General features: G+C 39.3%; 1 protein-coding gene across 3 annotated transcripts; it reads left to right on the top strand.

The window, feature by feature from the left end:
• Window positions 1–3,698: 3,698 nt before the first annotated feature.
• On the top strand, window positions 3,699–18,667 carry rnpc3 (RNA-binding region (RNP1, RRM) containing 3). 3 transcript variants are annotated; one of them, XM_062441516.1, is made up of 16 exons: window positions 3,699–3,727; window positions 4,520–4,676; window positions 4,755–4,802; window positions 4,905–5,014; window positions 5,194–5,283; window positions 7,466–7,577; window positions 8,184–8,252; window positions 9,401–9,543; window positions 9,775–9,900; window positions 10,312–10,451; window positions 12,915–13,115; window positions 14,182–14,276; window positions 14,507–14,565; window positions 15,839–15,971; window positions 18,118–18,195; window positions 18,363–18,636. In XM_062441516.1, exons 2-15 carry the CDS (start codon window positions 4,524–4,526, stop codon window positions 18,184–18,186), a joined length of 1,548 nt encoding a protein of 515 aa, XP_062297500.1. In that variant the 5' UTR covers window positions 3,699–3,727; window positions 4,520–4,523; the 3' UTR covers window positions 18,187–18,195; window positions 18,363–18,636. The 3 variants fall into 3 exon arrangements, with proteins under 3 accessions (XP_062297500.1, XP_062297501.1, XP_062297499.1); XM_062441517.1 differs by lacking the exons at window positions 3,699–3,727; window positions 18,363–18,636 and adding exons at window positions 3,993–4,182; window positions 18,643–18,667; XM_062441515.1 differs by lacking the exon at window positions 3,699–3,727 and adding an exon at window positions 3,993–4,182.
• Window positions 18,668–20,461: the final 1,794 nt, after the last annotated feature.

A 20,461-nucleotide genomic window follows, 5' to 3' on the forward strand; every position in this document is an offset into this window, starting at 1 on the left:
TTTCCCATCAGTGATGTAACTTCAAGAAAACTAAATCAATGTCTTTTAATTCATTTTGGGCCTTTTACTTCTAGCAGACCAAATTGAAATATATTAAAACTAAACATGTTCATGAAAATCTAATTCTATCATTAATAAATGCAGTCAGAAAGGGTTAGACATGTTTCTTGGTTGGCCACCCTGTCTTTTTAGGTGTGCACTGCAGTGAGTAGAATATGGTCCTAGTATGGAGTATGGAAAAAGCACTCTATATCAGCTGGTTGACAGTCTATCATTACTTTCAAACTTGTCACATACTATCCAAGAGAGAAAAAGTGTCCTTTGTCCATCTAAGCTTTGGGCCAATAATAAATGAAAGTTTTTTTAAAAATGCTTATGAAGATGCTAGCCAAGTGACATGAGTGGGAGTGTGGTTACCTAGCAACAACAAAGTAGTTTTCTGGCTTCATAATTCAAGAGAGTTTATACACTTGGCGTTTGTTAACATGGAAAGTGTGATCTAAATGTGATCCTACTTAAAAAGAGCTATTGGTACAGCTTATGGAAAATGGTTGGCAACAGTTTTGACGATGACCCAACCTGTGGTTTGTTTTTAGCACATACAAAACAACACACAAAAAATTGATAGAGAAATACCTGAAAAATGCACCGGAGAGGATGTAGCTGTAAGAAATAAAGACTCTTCTCTCCTTTAAAGACCCATGTCACGTAGGGGGTCTCCTACTTGCTTTAAATGTCTAGCACACCAACAACACCCTCTCCATCTTCTTTAGTTTTTGGGATGAAAATCTTGCAGTGAGCCCCCAAGGCCTACTACATGGCAGAGCATATGAGTGACAGACTGTCTCTCCATTTTGAGCCAGGGACCGTTTTCACAGGAGAGGGATGATTTTGGTGTTGATCCCTAGATCTTCCTCTTCCTTGTCTCTCTGACGGTCACCCACAGTGATTACATAGATGGCCATCACCGCCTTATTGTCTGAATCTGGAGCAGCCTTGGACATACATTTACAGAGACTGGCTGGACTCAATGATGGATGTGTCAGGGGTATGAAGGTCAGTCTCTCAACAGTGGATCTATTTCTCAGGCGGTACTCATCAACAGTGACAGAGTTCTCTATCTTGGCCTCCTTTAGGGGTTTTGTTTTCAATATTTCAGGGACAATGCTGTTTTCAGTTGTTTGGTCAATGATGGTACATTGTCACCAACATTCGACGTCAGAGCTTCGTATAGCATAAAGGGAGTGTTTCTGTTACGCTTTTTTCTGCTATTTCTTCTTGGTTCTCAGTCTTTTTAATGTTAGTGTTTATTTTCTTGTCAACATCATGCTTTGTTCACCTCTGTGTGGCAGCTGAAGTTTGTGTTTCTGTAGACTCACACTGAGTGGGCAGTCTGACATCACTTTTGTGACAAGTGACAGAGATCGGTGGCACCACAAACAAAGTTACTGTTGATGCCTGAGGAGTTCCACCCTCCTGCAGCTCTGCAGCTGACAAACATAGAAAAGTGTAGACTAGTTGGATTTAAAGTGAAGTTAGGGTTTATAACAACTTGGGGGAATTTGGGCTTTCATTTCTATTTGAACTAATAACATTGTACTCATCAAATTAAAGGTTGTGAACTGTCATAGTTAAAAGAAAATCCGAATCCTTATATTGCAAATCCCAACATGATTCCCCACACTGCTTTTTGTGAAAATATGTCAGTTTACAAAGCAACTATTAGCTATGCTCAAATATACTGTTGTAAGGTGTTTCACAATAGCTCACCATAAACACTGAATGTATACACACACATACACACACATACACACATACACACACACACACACACACACACACACACACACACACACACACACACACACACACACACACACTACAGTAGAGTCCATCACTCTAGCTCGGATGTGTTTCCTCCTAACAGCGCTCGCTCAGCGTCAGCATGCTGACCAAAGGGCCTGCAGTGCTCATGCATCTTAAAGTTACATGGAGGCAGTTCTCAAACACTGACCTTTTATATTCACTGCACTATACATTGTTAAAATAATGTATGAGGAGTCTCAGGCAAAGCCACTTCTACATCAGATGTGTGTGTGTGTGTTTGTCTGTATTCAACATGGATTTCTGCAAAAAAACCAAACAAAAAACACAATGTTAGTGCACATGACAGAATTCATGTTGGGTGATAAGAGACAGAGAAAAACTACTGTTTGAGTGTGTTGTGACTTGAAAGTGATGTCAAGTATAATTTGCCATGTTCTGATAAAAGTACATTTAAATCTTCATGCTACTTCCCTCCCTGAGTAAAAAATAAGAATCTAGAAAAAGTGGTTTGTTTTCATTTTTTCCACTCTGGCATCTTTCCCCCCCCCCTCCCATACAATGTGGAACATCCCACTCCTGCACGACAGAAAGAACAGCTTGAAAGTCTGACTCTGTGTGAAAGAACGTCTTTCCATCTGTGAAAGATAAAATTGTAACAGCTGCTCTCCCTCATATTTATTCAGGAAGGTGCCCTAATCTCTTTTTTGAGTTTCATTTGATCATATTCAAGCTTCACTACTGAGTTTATTTTTGTGTAAAGAGACAGTACTGCAAGTTATGCACGGTAAGTTGCATAAATATCTAAACTTGAACAATGCGCTGAAAACGTGGAATATGTAAATCAGCGATTCAGTCAGTATTGTCACATGCTGATCCAACTGCAAACTAGGTTAGATTGAATGCACAAGCGTGTAGACTGAAAAGGAAAGTTGCAGTTTAAACATTGATTCACCTTTCAAAGTCAACACAAAATTCAACAGTGATTCAACCATGATTCATGATGTTAAATCACCCCCATCTAGGTATTATTACTATTCCAGCACATTGTTCAGTGGGGATAACATATTGGACATTGTATTGTACTATGGGAAGTGTGACTATGCTGTTATGTCTGCATACATCCATGGCATTATTAGGGATTATTAGCACCAAGTAAAAATGTTTTAATGTTGTATTGCAGTTACTTTAACCTATTAACTCAAAATTGTTTAATCATGAGTGTCCTTGCCTGTAGAAGCAACCATGGATATGTATAATAAGATCTTATAGTACATCCATGGTGGTAACAGTACTACAGCTGCATATTCCCCAGACATCAAGTGAGAAACAACAGTGTGGTAATACTTACTTGCCTGTCAAAGGCTTAGAAGCAGTTCTTAGCAGTTTGTGTAGAGGCTTTTAATGGAGTAAGTCAGTTTAGTCCCCCTCCTGTGTAGGAGGGGGCGCTCTGTCTTATCTCCCGCCAGAAACCGCAGGAACAGCGCCCTGGGCTTTGAAGCCAATTCGACACAGTGGTCAAATCGTGTAACTACAACTTTCGGGTCCGACAGGCTCTCAAAATGCATTTTCCGTGCAAACATTAATGGAATAAGGAGCGGCTTTAAAAGGGTCAATGAAATTGTTTGAGCGTCACAACCTCAGCGAAATGACACGTTTCACTATCACAATTTGATCCATTCGATCCGCAAACATTTGGAAAACCCTTAAGAGCCGCACGACTGAAATGTTTTATCCTCATTCAATTTAGACGGAAGGTGAACTGGAAAATAGCCGTCGGCCACTGTAGAGCATGTGCAGTTTCCCTCCTGTGGAGAAGGGGGCGCTCTGCTTTGTATCCCACTAGAAATCCCCATAACGAAGAAGAAGAAGAAGCGGCGTTTGTGTATGCTTCTGCAGACAGGTATGCTAACCTATCAACAACATCTACTTATCCTTGAATACTTTTCTTTACACAGGTATTTGGTTTATAATGCTGACTGCATATCATGTGTTATCTTCGGAGTCAGAAGAGAACAAAGATTTGGCAGTGAAAAAGTCAGGATAAGTCGTGAATTTGCTTGCTTTCGTGCCACAATGAGCTAAAGTGGGAGCTAACCCAGTGTAGTATAGTGCTGTTGCTCATTTAAAGAAATTGAACTGTAACTTCTTCTTGCTGGTCAAAAAATGCACACATCTGATATTTAATTAAATATCAGTATTGGTTTTACTATTCGGCAACGCTAGCTTAAAAGTACAATATGATAAATGAAAGTTAAGAGGACACGTTAAAAACCCTTAGTGTCGTGCAATTCAGTATAGTTAAAAATGCCCATGAGTTCAATTACCACGTCTCTAACAGTATCAACGACAGTTAAGGTAACATTTCTCAATTGTTATTTTTTTTGTTTATCAGATATTGTAGCAGCAGTCGTGCTTTTACATGCTTGATATCCCTTTATGCATCCACAAGTCTATCAAGTTACATTTGTTGTCCCTCAGCTTCTATGTGTTCTTAAATTAAAGCTGTATTGAAGTTTGAAAAGAGAGGTAAATGCCCTCTGCAGCATTTCAGCAAATAATTGCATACAGGGGCTCGTGGTGTCACTTTTGAAACCATTGCTAAAATGTTTTTAAATGACTAATAATAGGCAGCAGTGGTGACAGGCTGTCTGATTCTGTAACTGTTTCTCTCTCTCTGCTTGCCGTCCTTCAGTAAAATGGACAAGGAGGAGGAGCCGGTCCAGACAAACGGCAGTAAGACTCTGCTTATCCGCCACTTTCCCGCTGAGCTCAGCCAGGATGAGAAGGAGGATCTGCTTAAGTATTTTGGAGCCGAGTCTGTCAGGGTCTTCTCAAAAACTGGTCGTCTGGTAGGTTGAACCTCGCTATTACCGTGTGAACCTTTTGTTTAAGTTTCACACTCTAAACAGATTGTCCGTCTCCACAGAAAACATGCAGCCTTTGCAACCTTCAGAAGTGAGAAGTCAGCAGTTAAGGTGAGTGTTTTTTTCTTCTTCTAGATTTCTAGAGATAAGCTACAAGCTTTAATCTAAGTCTGTCTTGTATCGTCTTACTCATTCCCCTCTTGTCTCTTTAAGGCTCTTAGCAGGCTCCATCAGTTAGAGGTTCTCGATCGTACACTAGTTGCAGAGTTTGCAAGACGTCAAGATGATGTCACTGTATTAAAGGACCCACCTGTGTCAGCCAGGTACGTTGCTTGTAGCACATTGAATAAGAATCACTGCAACTTTTAGATTATTTCGTCTTGCATTCTGAATTATGAGCTGTTAACCTCTCTGTGAGACAAAGCCTGACATTTGCCTATGTTGCACTCTCAAGATTCAGTACAACAAAGCAGAATCAGTTCTCTTTTATTTCTCCCAACAGTGGTAGACAAGTAAAGGAAGAGCAGAAGAAACAGGAGACTAAACACCCAAATATTCCCCTCATAGACACCGGCATTGCACCCAGTCTGGGGTAAGTTTTGAGTGTTTGCACTGCAGCTTTTCAAAGTGTTGGTGTGATATGAGAAAGTATTGCAATATATTTGCAACCTTTTGTTGATTTTTGAATTGCTGCATGGGGGGGGGGGGGATTTCTTCATATTTCATTGCTCACCCAACTACACTGATCATCTGATGATGAAATGATACAATTAAAAAATGAATGTGTGACACATGCTCTCCACACCTGGTCAAAGGGCTGTCAGTTTAGGTGTGCATTGGCAGCCTAGAAGCTAGTTGACAGACTAAACCTGGATGGAAATCTGAGAGCTGTAGTCAGGAGCTGTCAGTGGCCTTGTGTCCAATTAGATGGCAACGCTGCCACTGAGTGCCTGACAGACCGTCTGTCCTGCCAGTTGGTGGGACCAGGTGGTCTTTGATACCTCTCACTCCAATACTGACAGTCTGTCCTGCTGCAGCTGCAGAAATCCAGTCTCCCTCTCCTCATACTGAAGAGCATCATTCAAATAACAGTCCAGAGTTTTAGTGAGGAGATGTATTGGTTGGTTAGAGTTGCACCAATGTATTGAGTTTTGTCTAAAGGTAGAATTTTGAGTGATATATCCAAAATGTATTTATATATAGTATGAAGTCACCACTGAGGAGGCACTGCTTCAAAAAAGTTCAAGAGCCAATTTCATGGAACCTTCAATGTTGAAGCCATTTGTGAAGCAAAATATGATGCTTTATCTGTTTTATATGACTGTTAATTAAATATCATTGTGCTTTGAACTTTTGGAGAAAATAGTAGTTGGTATTTTTCATTCATTTCTGACGTTTTATAGACAAAATGATGATGAACATAATCATTAGGTAGCAGTCATGTGCATATTAAATCTTTATCATTGTAGATAAAATTATGTTTATTTGTGCAGCAAAATATAATCACCATCAAAAGCAATCCAGAGGGATTTACAGAGTAATGGAACACTTGAAAAGCAGTCGTAAAGATAGACACCCTTACACACAGACACATACACACACACACAAGTAATTAAAAGCTAAAGTAAATGAAAATGTCTCAAGCTTATGAGCCTTATTAGATTAAGTACAAAAGATACAATTCTAGGTATTTGTATAATGACTGTATATCACAATAATAAGGATAAAGATAGAGATTTGACTTTTTAACTTACCTTTTCAAATGTATATTCTCCAATGCATTATTGTTTATTATATAATTTAGCTAAGAAGTATTATAACTTTCTCAAATTATGTCATCACAAATTTACCAACACAAGTTAACAAACATATTGTATAGTGTTAACTACATTTGGAGACTGGAGACATTGAGAAAATTTCTCAAACTTTTTATTTGTGTTTTTCGCTCTTTTTTTGCTGTAATGCATCTTTTGAATTATTAATATTATTATGACTTAATGAAACCATTAACCAGTGTTTGAACCTGACACGTGCAGTTTGAGTACACATTTCTTTGTCCATTCCTCAATTAGCAATAATGTGTGGACATCATTGTCTTATGACGTCACCCCCGTCGTCATGGTAATGACATTATGTTTAGATGTATGTATGGGCACATTCAGTCACTCCAGCATTGCACAAAACCATTTATCCATGGGTATTATAATAAGTGGCACATGCTCCAGTCCCTGATTTAGACTAATATTCAACAAATCAAACCCAGGTTTATAAAATGAAACCCAAAAAGCAAGAATCAAACTATGAAATATTACTAAGTGATTAAAAAGCTATTAAGCCAAACATTTACAGCCTTCCTGCTTTAAATTCATCACAATTTTGACTTTTATTCTCAGTCTGGTCTCTACCTCAAATAGCCAAGTGTCAGGTTTAATTACTGTACCTCCACCCTCAGTCTTTGCTTATTAGGCTTTAGTAGATTTAGATCTGCTCTCTCACACAGAGTCTTGGTTTATTACACAAGTACAAGCCCTGCTGCTGACCTGGCATGCTGCTCCCAGTGTCCCTTAATGGCTGGGTTTTACATTTATTTGGCTGAGTGCTTGTCATCTAAAGAATAAGCTACCTCGCGAAAACTCGGCTGGCTGTGCCGCATAATAACATGTCTCCATTATTCTGACGTTTTACGAGTTTTTAAGTGAATGGGATTATTGTATTTAAGGGCAACTGCAGAGTTTACTTTAAAGCCTTTTTTTGTCTTCTTCTCTCTCTTACAGGTTGAAATTTCAACCAAATCCCACTTTGAAGTATTTATACCCACCACCTACCAGTGGCATCCTGACAAATATAACACATGCCCTCATTAGTGTGCCAAAGTTTTATGTTCAAGTGAGTAAATATTCATTATTATTCAGCCAACACCTCATCTGTGTGTATGTAATTGTATTATTTTAAACCATGTGTAAAGTGGGCATACGTGACAATATTTCTAGCCCTCAGATTCATATTTTAAAATGGGAAGAAAAAAAAAAGATTGTGGAATAAGTGTCCCAGAGGTTTTTGAACTGCATCCAACCTCTTAAAGATCAAACAACAAACATTTGCTTTTTTTAAATTTCAATTTGGGGAGCCAGTATTAACGATAAACCATAAGTGGGAGGCATGAGTTATGGGTTTAACATTTCCCTGGGAGCCGCGCTGCCCAGAGTCTCACTGCTGCTACTTCCAGCGTCTGCGTCTTGGTGGTGCTAGTGTGTCGCAGAGATGCTGCCTCAATGCCCAGCGTCACCAGCCGTATCTCACTTCAGCCTCAATCTTACCTTGATCCATGTATTTTAAATGAAAATGCAGAAGCCTCGCAATCTGTTTTACATATGCAGCCCAAGTTACAGGCAGCAGTGTGTTTACATAACCCCTTCCCCCTGTCCAGCTCTTGGTGTGAATCTACAGATACAAACTATCACTATTCTAATATTTATATCTCCAATTATGCAGGTTCTGCATCTGATGAACAAGATGAATATACCGTGTCCGTTTGGTCCGGTCACTACCAGACCACCGATGGTAAGCTTGTTGTGTCAGGGTGAGTGGTAGAATATCATACATGAATGTTAGATGAAGAAGAGCAGTCACATTATCTAAATGGCTTTGATGGTTTGGATAGAAATGATTTGTTAAACAATAAATTCAGTTGGATTATAAGGAAGAAACATCGCTAAGGTAATTTGTTTACAAGGCAAGAACTTGGCTTTTAGTTAAACCAGTTCCCAGTTTTAGAGGACCCTCATCCGCAAGCGATGTATTGAGTGCCTAAAAAGTCTGTTTTTTTTTGGTGACACTGGTAACAGGTTTTTACCTCAAGCCTGCTTCTGTGCCACTAAACAAACCATAAATACAATTTTCCTTACCTGAAACAAATGCAGGATAAAAATGCCTGTTCAAGAAAAAAGATCAATCTATTATCTACATATTACTAATCTTGCTAGTACTACTAGTACTTGTATGGTTTAGGTCAGTGATTCACAACAGGAGGTACTTTTACCTGAGGAGTACCTCAGCAGTTGCCAGTGGCGGTAAGTAGAAAGAGTGTGGAGTACATCCACTATCTGGATTTAAAAACAAATATATAACCACATATTGAGTTAGCTGTTACACTGACATGAAAACAAGTTAGTAAGCGAGCAGAGAAACCTTAACAGTTATAAATTAATAAATGGTTGAAAAAAACATCTAAAAGTAGTGAATAAAAAACAGTTTAAATAATTAGAGAGATGTATTGGATAAATAGTGTAAAAATTGGTTAAAATACATAGCAAACTAGCAAACGAACAGTTTAAATAGTAAGGTAAATGAAATGGATGGAAGGTTGGAATAATACAGCTTAAATTAATGAATAAGTGGTGATTAAGTTAAAAGTGATGGAGAAAAGGTTGAACTAGTAAGCTTAAAATAATAAGTGGTTACAATGGGAGATATTTCCCAATCGTTTGCTAAAAATAAAAGATAAGTGGTTGAAATAGGTTGCTGAAAGTAAAAGATAAGTGGTGCAGATAGGTGGCTGAAAGTCATAGATAAACGGATGATATAGACTGCTAAAATGACTCATTGTCTCCACAGTCTACTAACCAGTGAACCTCAGATTTGACCTACCTTTAGCAAAGTTGGACCCAGAGGCATTTGTAGGCTCAGCCATGTTGAATTGTTTCCTGCAGTTTGAGCTCCTGCATCTTGCGCCACCCATCCCGATGCCTCCCCCATTACCTCCCAACTACCCCCCTTTACCCGAGGAGGAGATGGAGCTGTCCAGCGAGCAAGAATCGGAATACGAGAGCGGAGACGATGAAGACAAGGAGAGGTCAGGACGGGATAAGCTCACACTTTAGAAAGGACAATTTTTGAGGCAAATGAATCGACTCATATTGTTTAGCACCAAACAACAACTACCAGTAGAGCTTGTGTGTTATTGTATCTTTCTACAAAGACTTGTGGCTTTAAGGTAAATGTCTTTAAATTCCAATGGGTGGGGTTTTTTTCTGGTCCAAGGTAGTCATTTTCTCCCTTATTCCCTATGCTTGCTTTATTTCAGGATTGTTCGTCTGATGGGCCTGGTCAACCAAGCATGCAAGAGACCCCTGAGACCAAAAACAGCTTCAAAGAGAAAGAAGCCCAAGATCAAGGATCTACTCTATGCTCCCAAACCAGACTCTCAGAGGTACACCAAAGGCACTCATGCATGTCACAGTCCTCACGCATCTTGAGACAGTATTCATAGGTTGGTTTAAAAAAAAAAAAAAAAAAAAGGAAAAAAAAGCCTAAAACCTCCAGACAATATGTCTTCCTCATAAAGACAGCCTTGTGTGACTTGGAGACTATTGTTTCAGCGCCACATAAGCACACACTCCCTTAATGACGGACCACAAATTGTGTTTCAAAACTATAAATACACACACTCACACACATACACACCTACAGTACTTGCATGTGTGTGGACTGGGAAATATCTCCTGTTGACCAGAACAAAATAACCCAACCCTAAAGTCGCCCAGGAGCAGGAGGGTTTATTGTGGGTACTTTTTTTAGACGCTGCAGTTGAATGTGTGCTGATTGTCTCCGTTGTCTTCAGCGTTCCGGTGATGCAGCCCTCCGATGTGTTCGAGCAGCCCAACCCTGCCGGGCCGAGGAAAATCGAATTCCACATTTCGGTTCCAGAAGCGACGGAAGGAAGTGGGCCAGGTGAAGGGGCACAGCGTGAGGAAGTCAGAGGTAATGGTTCTGATTAGATGTCCACTTCTTCTGATGTGTGATTATGTTTATTTCTAAGTAGTCTGTTGATGAATTTTTGTGATTAATCGGTAAGTCATTTCATGAAAGTGAAAAAGGCCCATCACAATTTCCAAAAGTCCAAGTCTTTAAACTTTGTCTTACCAGCAGTTCAGAACCCAAAAATATTTAATGTACTATCATATACATCAGAGAAAAGCAACTAAACATTTGAGAACTCTAAATCAGTGAATTGTGTGAATTTGGGCTTGAAATAAGAAGTTCAGTCGGTTATCAAAACTGTTGGATTTTTCTGCTGATTCACTAATTATTTGATGATTTCAGCACTAATCATTCAAGTAGTAAAGTTAAGTTTTCCTCTGGGTTGTACGATGCCATTTACACAATCAATTATTTTCATTATTTATTAACCTGCTGATTAGTTGTTTGGTCTATAAAATGTTTGTGTATGGAGAAAAATATCAATCACTATTTCCTACTTACTTCAAACTCCAAGATGATGTCCTTTAATGTCCCCGAGCAGTCTACGTCCCAAACATATTCAGTTTATTTTCATAAAAGACAGACATAAAATATTCACATCTGTGAAGCTGTAATCAGAGAATCTGACCTTTTTTTCCCCTAAAAAAATGACATCAAACAATGAAAATCGTTGCCGATTAATTTAATAGCTGACAACTAATCAATTAATCAACTAATCATTGCAGTATTAATTTAGATGGAAGAAAAGCAGAGGTTAGGTCAAGACAAGTCCGTCCTTTTCATTGTTGATTAATCTGGTAATCATTTTCTCAATCAGCCACTTAATTGTTTAGTCTATTAAATGTCAGTAAATAGTGAAAAATGTTCATTGCAGTCTCCTTCTTAAAAAACACCAACTAACTCTATATTACCTGCAGATATTTAATTTATGATAATATGAATCACAGAGAAGCAACAAATCAGCACATTTTAGTGACTGGAATCAGGAACTCTTTGGCACTTTGACTTGATTTTCTGTCAATTGAGTAATCATCCACTAATCGTGTCTAAATCTATTTCACAGATAAGTCATTCATGATATTCACCTTTTTGGAACAAGCTTGTTTTAAGTAACGCAAATAAGAAAAATGCCACTTTTCCAGTTAACCCTTGAGCAAAAGAGGCATATGTAAGGCTTTGATTATTACTATGCATCATGTTTATTATCACAGTTAAACAGGAGGTGGTTTGATAGTCCTGTTGACATAAGTTAAAGCCCTTACTGTGAGTAAAGTCACAACAGTGTGTTACACAGCAGCATCACAGAAGAAACTTGTGTCGCACCAAAAAAAAGGTTTTATCATTATCTGTATGGGGAAATGTCATTGGGGGGGAGGGGGGTTAGAGGCTGTGTTACTTGTCAACTGAGCAGTGTGCCCCCCCCCCCCCCCCCCTTTTTTTTTTTTTTTTGGGGCCTTATCTCTCTTTCTCTCTAGCTACAACTTCACTCCCTGGCAAGGAGAAGTAAAATAGATCTCAAAGTCAAACACAAAAGATTTTCTAAAGGCAGGGGGAAGATAAACTCTGACGGGTGGCTTTTTGGATTAGTCTTGTTTTGGGGAGGAGGGGGGGTGTGTGTGTGGGTGGGCGCGGGATCCGATAAACAATCTATTTAAATGAAAAAAGGGGGGGGGGGCTGGGGACAGATAAGGAGGCGGATAATTTTAAAAGCAGTGATCTGGTTCTCTGCCGGGAGTGTATCAGAAAAGCCTCCCCAACACTTCTTGCTCCATCTCACACACACACACACACACACACACACACACACACACACTGACAAACATACACACACACCTTATGTCGATGACAAGCTTTCTTTTTTTTCTTTCTTTCCTCTTCTCTGGATTTGTACAGGCTCACTGCTCTTAGTAATTCCATCTACAGCGAGCGTGTGCACATGCATGCGCTCCTGGAAAAAAGTGTGCCGCAGTTATCCCTCCTGCAGCCTTTCAAACTCATGTTGTGCAGATACAGGAATGGATTTTGATTTGATTACAATTCTCTCTTAAAGCTGTCTCCTTTCAATCATCAGTAAAACCTTTTATTTAAAACATTATTTCTACCAGAAGGACAAAATGTATTGAATTATTGAACCCTGACAAAGAAAATCATGATTTCCAACTCGCGATCAATATGTTAAACTAATTGTGACAAAGAGGATTTGCCTCCCAGCTCCCATCCTGAGCTTGTTTAGTTTATTGAAGAGGATAAAACATAGCGGATGTGATTATTCCAGCATCTGCTATTTGTAGACATTTTGAATACTTCCATTTGTATTTGTGCTGGAGGAAGAGTGTTTTGTAACGTGAAGCAGTGCAGAAAACGATCCCATCAAATCAAACCCCCAAAGCACTTAAAACGAACTGCAGAGCGAACGTCGAGACAATTTGACGAATCAATTTTTGAACATTGTTTCCCCATCAGAAGTGGATGAGAGGGAGGACGTCGTCAGCAGCGATAAGGAGGAGAAGGAGGAGGAGGAGGCGGAAGGTGACGGTTTCGGGAAGCTCTACCCCAGCGCTCAAACATCCCAACTGCAAGAGGAGCACAGCGACGAAGAAGACGACCTCCCCTCAGACGTCATCTCCAGGAAGGAGCTGGAGAAAGGGCGGCTGTCGAGAGATGGTAGTATTCTGCTAAAGTCATGATTTTTATGTTTCAGGAAAGAAAGAGGTAGCATCATCTAATAGAACTGGTCATTTTATTACCAATTAAAGGCGGGGAAATTAAAAATAACAGGCAATAGAAGTTAAAAGCAGGAAAGTTCAAATGTTTTTTTTCCATTCAAAGCAGATATTTTCTATTGGTGCTTTATATGTAATGCACTTTTTAACAACCACTGTGAGAAATTCTCCCCTGCTGTGAACAAATCCGGATCTGTAAAGAAGTGATGTAGTAACAGGGTTGTGTTTGAAATTCATACAGTACAGTATGAGGAGGGGGAAGAGGAAGAAAAGAGATATTTCCCTTAGCAGAGGAGTACATGGTGCTAAAATGTTAAACATCAGCATTAGCTTCATACCAAGATGATGAGCAGTGAGGATAGATGCAGAGTAGCTGTTTTTCTATGAGAATGGGAAAGTCTGCTGTTAAGTAGCTGCTGCACATTCTTGAGCATCTATATTATGTGAGGCCATGGGCTGATGGTGAGGGTTCAATTAGGAAAGCCATGACCACCAAACCCAAAACAACTGTGGATTATTACTTCAAGATATATTCAGACAAAGTGAAAGTAACATAATCCACATTTGAGAATAGTTGTTTTTCTAACTTGTTTCTAGAGTGGATATTTAATAAACTACATAAACTGGGGAAATGCAGAGTTAAGATAGAGATATATGTCCAAATCTGATCTAAAACTAAGTGATTGGCAGGTGTTGAGATCAATTGTGTTATCACTGCTTTAATGTAAGCACACACCTCTCAGTCCATTCACTCTTAAATAAAACATATTGATCAGGTGGTTTATCTTTCAGGTAGGTATAGGCTGCTCTCTGATCCTTTGTACCTGTGTTAAAAATGCACCTTGCATCACGTTTTTTTCCCACCCTCTCTCTCTCTCTCTCTCTCTCTCTCTCTCTGTCTCTCTCTCTCTCTCTCTCTCTCTCTCTCTCTCTCTCTCTCTCTCTCTCTCTCTCTCTCTCTCTCTCTCTCTCTCTCTCTCTCTCTCTCCTTCTCTCTTTTAAAACAGAGATAAAAAGGATGTCCGTGTTTAAAAATTATGAACCGGGCGAGCCGACCTGCAGACTGTACGTGAAGAATATTGCTAAGCAGGTGGAAGAGAAAGTAGGTGCATCTGTGCTTGACCCACTTACATGTGTGTTTGTTTGGCTTCCTGCATGTGTGATGCTTACGTCTGTTATTATACGTCAACGTCCAATTTTACAATTTGATGTAAATCTCTAAATCTCAAATTTGTTACTGCTGCATTGTGTATACATAATTTAATCAGTTGTATATTAATATTCATTTAATGATTTTCCCCCCTATCCTGACATACATGATTTATCTTCCAGGACCTGAAGTACATCTATGGAAGATACATCAATCCTTTATCAGAAGGCGAGAGAAACATGTATGTTATCTTTTTGTTATTGTAGCAGTTTACTCACTAGTAGAATAAAAGTCATCTTTCAGGCAGTAAGAAAAGATTAAACCAAGCAACTGCAGTTTTTAGCTGCAACCCAGATGATCCTGACTTTGTCTTTCTCCCTCTGAGGCTTATTGACTTGGTTTGCGTGTCACTTCGCCCCGTCGTTTCTTCGCGAGCTATTTTTGACTCCGGCAATTTGTCACTTTCTCCTGAGAGTTTTTAGTAATTCATGCTGACTGTGTGTTATAAGTATATAACCAGACGCCGAGATCATGAGGGACATTTTATGTCTGTGCATCAGCAGTACTTCAAATGAATATTCCACCTGAGTCATCAAGCCGAGCTTATGTTGAGTAGAAAGCTGGACTGTGAGCATGAACAGACACCACTTCTGTGTCCTTTTTAATAACCTGTGTCTTGTTAATAGATTTTTACTTGCTGTTTGCAGGTTTATGAAATGGAAAAGAATGAATATGCTCTGATCAGTCCCTCACAAAACAAACTTAAAGTGGCTATAATCCATAATTCTATAATAACCATGCATCAAATGACTGTATGTAATGTGAAAAGGGTCACTGCTTTACACAGCTTTATGAAATCTCTCAGCTAATTGTTTGGGTTCGCTCTCTCTGCTCTTATCAGCGTCCTTTCTGGCCACAGCAGCAAGTTGAATTCAGCAAAAAAAGTAGAAGAAGAAAAAAAACACACTTCCAATCTCCTTCCACATTTTGTGCCTCTGAACGGGAATGCATTAAAATCCATTTTTCATGAGAAGCACAAAATCTCGGCTCGGTAAACAAACACAATTTAACTGTAAGTGTCTAAAAAGGCTGCAAATCCTTCATAGCCCCTCAGTGTTACCTGACTTGTGTTTAACTGTAATGGCACAATTTTTATCCAGTGTATCTATAATGTACTCAAAAACTATCCAAAAACCTGTAATATAATTTAGAGTCAAGCTGTGCCTTGTTATTTATATTCATTAATGACAGCTAACTGACATTGCAGTTACTTGCTTCATTAATTAACTTACTCTATACTGAACAATATATGTACTACTACCCCTCTACTTGCTTCTATTTGACTTCTTAGTAAAATCAATTACTTGTAATAAAAACACTGGATAGACAACTGTTGTTTTGTGTGGTAACAGAAGCAGATAACCGTGACTAGCCACAGAACGAGTACTCGGCCAGGCCACAAGCCTTGAGTGATAATGATGTATCTCCTCTTTGCTTTTTTTTTTCTCCCTCAGGTTTGACATTGTGTTAATGAAGGAGGGGCGGATGAAAGGGCAGGCCTTCGTAGGACTCCCCAGCGAGCAGAGTGCAGAGAAAGCCCTGCGGGAAACCAACGGCTACGTTCTCTATGACAAACCCCTCGTCGTCGTATCCTTTTTATCCTCCTGTTCATGAGACGAGACAAGGACAAAGATTTTTTTTGGTGGAATGGTGGAAATCCAGGCTGTGGCTTAATTTGATTGGGTTTAGTTATTTAGTGTGTAAAGTTGGGTGCATAGATCTACATAAATATCAGTTCTGTTTACCAGCACACGATTCAGTTACTTCAAAGAGATTAATCTTAATAGGGATGTATGTTCATTTGCAAACTTAAACTGATACTGAACCCTTAACCTGAGGCACATTTCATTGAAAAAGGAGCTTGTTGGTTTGTTGGTGTGTGTGATCGGGTTTATCACCTCCCATCACAGATGTTTAGTTGGCGTTAGCGCTCGGTGCCTTCAGCAGGGTGAAGGCTAATTTCTGGCAGCCCTGAATAACCACCTGCACTGATAATTGCACGTCAACGTTGGAACTTGTCTAATGGAACAAGGTTATTGATTTCGGAGGTCTTTTAATGTGCATTAATGCACATCCCATAACCAATTAGCTTGGCGACAGCCTATTAGTCTTTGAGTTCAAAGAAGGAACAGAGAAGTCTGTGTTGTAATTTACTTGGAGATGTGGTCCTCTGTATTCTAGGTGAGACAGCGGCGGTGCAGGAGGTTAGACTGAAGCTCATGCACCAACAACTTCAAAAACCGACATAGAGTTGTTCTTATTCAGCCATTAGAGGTGGTTTAGAAGCTGAAAATGTGACTGTTTTGCTAACTGGAGTATGATGGTTTGAGGTTTGAGTCTTGCAAAGATACTGACTTGATATACTGGCTCTAAGATGGTGAAGTTGCTTTCTCATCTCATCTTTACTTTGGATGAAACAGACTTGTATATAAATACCTCAGTGCAGCATTGGTTTACTTTTTTCTTCTCTTTGCCTATGTGGCATCATAAACATAATCATGAACATTCATTTATCAGAACAACTTCAGCAGCTGTCTAAATTTTCTTTAATTTAAAGGATAAATGTTCATGTTAATTATCATATATTGCTTTTTTTCTGAAATATGTTCACCTGGCTTAGTTTTCTAATACGAAAATGTTAAGTTGTCTGTTTTATTGTTTTTAGGAGTATGGTTCATTCTGGTACAGATGTCCTTTAAGCAGGGGACAGCCAGTCCCAGTTTACATTCTCTACCATGATGATTTTTTTAGTGCTAGCCTGAGACTGCAGTGTACTTATTGCCAGGAAATCCTCAAACAGCCTGCTACAAAAAATGAGCGGTGTGGAAGAAAAATCAGCAGGAAACACTCACAGTATAAAGTGAGGTTTATTAACAGGCAGCACTTCAGTGACAGAGCTCCCTTACATCTGGCTCCTCCCTCATTGTTTGACCTGTCACACCAACTAACAATTTATCAATCAGTGTGAATGACATTAGCTGTCAGGGAGTAAGCGAGCCAAACTCAGTATAACACGAAACCCCGGGTCCATCTTTGGCCACTCATCCTGCGGCATTTATGAGCAAACAGCTGCGACCTTTTCTCAAATTAAATTAAAATGAGGCAGCGAGTGTCTCAAGGAAGAAGGGCCCCTGTGGCTTAAAGCTGCTGCATGCAATTTTGGGAGCGAAATGACAATATATGAGTTTTGTAAATGGACTGCATTTGTATAGCAGCCTTTTCTAGTCTACCAACCACTCAAAATGCTTTAGAATAAATGTCAACATTCACACACACACACACTCTCGTAGTCTCGTACACTGATGGCTGAGGCTGCCATTCAACATGCCAACCTGCTCATCTAATCTAATGCTCACACACACACACACACACGCACACACACACGCACACACACCGCTGGCACAGCCATCAGGAGCAATTAGGGGTTCAGTATCTTGCCCAAAGATTCTTCGACATGCAGACTGGAGGAGCCTGTGATCGAACCACCGATCTTCCAATTTAGAGTACGACCAGCTCTGCCTCCTGAGCCACAGCCTGTGATTCCACATTAGTGATATTGTAGAAAGAAAGGTAGGCATTTGTTGATGTTTTAAAGTACAAATATAGTATTAAGAGTGAAGTAATGCTAAAAAGTCCTTGCCTGAAAATAAAAAAACTTTATTAAGCGAGAGTGAACTCTGATCTGCTTAATGACTATGTTTGCCGTCTCCAGACCTTAACGATAAATTCACAGCAATTCGCCAGATCTGCCAGACCAAAACCAGATAACACAGACACAAAGAGAGGACCAAGACAACGATGAACTCAGCAGGTGAGTCATACAGCATTTGGTGACCTGCCAAAAAAACAATATTAATAGCAGGACTGCTGATGTGATTACTCACTGTCTGGTGGTGTTTCCTGTTTAAAACAAACTTCATTATCATTGCAATGGTGTTTCCTTTTTTTACAATTGTGTTTACACTTTATTTATTCAAGATGCCAAGGCTTCATATTGTGGCCCAGCAGAACCATTTGTATCCTTATTTTGGCATATCCTTTTTGGAAAATAACAAGAAAATGAGGGCAGTTTATTTGTAGCTGTTATGGCAAAATTGGAACTTAAAATGAACTGACCTGTATTGTAGTCTAAATTTAAAAGGACAGAGTAGCATTTTTTGTATCTTATGTTCTCTGAAATATTTAGTTTAGCCCTCTATACAAAAGTCTCCTGCACGTCTCTTTACAATGTTTTCTACCTTGTTTGACTGAATTTCAGGTGACGGTCGTCAGATGTCATCATCGTCTTTTATTATTAAATAAAAAATATTTTATTAAAATAACTTCTGTCCTGTTTCTTCCTCTCACATCTTCAAACATATGCCACCATTTGTGTGTACACTTGAGTCAAACTATCATAACTGATTATCTTTAGTCCCAAACTTAAAGTCCTTACAGCAGAATAAATACAGACTGGGGAAGGTGTACGAGATCTAGATTAACTGTGCGGCAGATGGCTGTAAACACAGTGGGAAAAGCAGAGTCCTGAAGAGACAGCAAACAAACCAAACAGAGTTCAGTCTGTGAGAAATTGCTGGGAGTGGGCTATATTACCTTTACAGTCCCTAGCTGGCCCCATCTGTGTGATTACACAGAGTAAACCTTGGAGAGTGAACCCCCCCCCCCCCCCCCCCCCCCCCCCTCGACAGCCATCATATGAAGATTTGGAAATCAAATTTTTTTTTGGCCTCTTTAGGTTTAAGCAATACTGGAAGTGTACTTGGTGCATGTCAATCAAAGCTGACTTAAAGTTTGTGATCTTCTAGATATCAAAAGAGGGAGAAAAACATTAAATTACTGTGGTGAGTGCTGGTCCAAATGTAGTTTGTATTGATTCAGTTTGACACCACTTCTGCTCGTTCGGTGATAAAAGCTACTCTGCTGCTTTTCGCTTTGAGGCAATTTAAGGTGAAGATTTCAGACATTTACTGACTCCAAAGAAGTCTAATGATATATTTTATCCCTTTTAATCATCTCATGCATCGAACTGTCTTAAATCTCTCTGTACAGAAGTTTTTGTTACTTCTGTACTGCTCCAAAAAAAAAAAAAAACTGTGTTTAAAGGCTCAACATAAGCCAGAAGTCTCATAACACTCTGTAGCTCACCAGGAATACTGTCACGGCTCTTGTCATGCATCCTAGATTGTCTATCTGTTCAGATTTGTCCGTACAATGCATCATCATCTTCAAATCAGAAGAATCTTGAGAAGAAAGCTGCTTGCATTTTGATGTTGAACTGTAAAACCTGCGTGCAATTGATTCAGTTTAGCCATCCATTTACTTATTTAAAAATGCCATCACGATGCTGATAGTTGGATGCACAGCACATTTCCACACACTACCCAACACCTTCTAATCATGAACCAAGAATGTAACGTGTGAAGATAAAAATCTGTGGTGTTCATCGACACAGAAACAACAATTTGCATAACAAAGTCCAGTTTAATCAAATTAACACTCCGCCTGAGTGAAGTGATGGTGTGGATGATGTAAAGGGGGTGTAATCTTCAGATGCAACAATGGGATGTAATTGACTTTGAAATCCTCCAGAGAGGAAAATCACCACAATGAAACCGTCTAATTGTGATATAGGAGCCAAACGTGTCACACTGGGTGTTTTGTTATAGTATAAACCTCTTTTAAAAGCTGTTAAAATGCAACTTTATGCTATTTATTTACGGTAATGGTTTATAGAAACAGTCAGTTGGATTTAAATTGGTTAATCTCAAATGTTAAATCCACTTCTGAGACATTTCTGTAAAATCTGTTGTAGTTCATTAAATCCCACCCTTGCTCATGTGTTCAGCGTCCCCTCAGTTAAGATCCAGCACACAGGGTTATCAATCACATGTGCTCGTCTGGTTCGACCTGCAGCTCATACGTCAACGCCAGTGTGAGGGAGGAGTTCCCATCTGTGCCCCACTCTGCCCGCCACCTCAACGATGACAAATGTGCCACCCGCAGTGGAAATATTGAGAGTTACCAGGACATTTATCAGGTAACATTTGAGCAATATGAAAGATAACCTTTTGTAAGTG

The sequence above is a fragment of the Scomber scombrus genome, chromosome 20 (genome assembly GCF_963691925.1).
Source record: "Scomber scombrus chromosome 20, fScoSco1.1, whole genome shotgun sequence".
Classification (NCBI taxonomy): domain Eukaryota; kingdom Metazoa; phylum Chordata; class Actinopteri; order Scombriformes; family Scombridae; genus Scomber; species Scomber scombrus.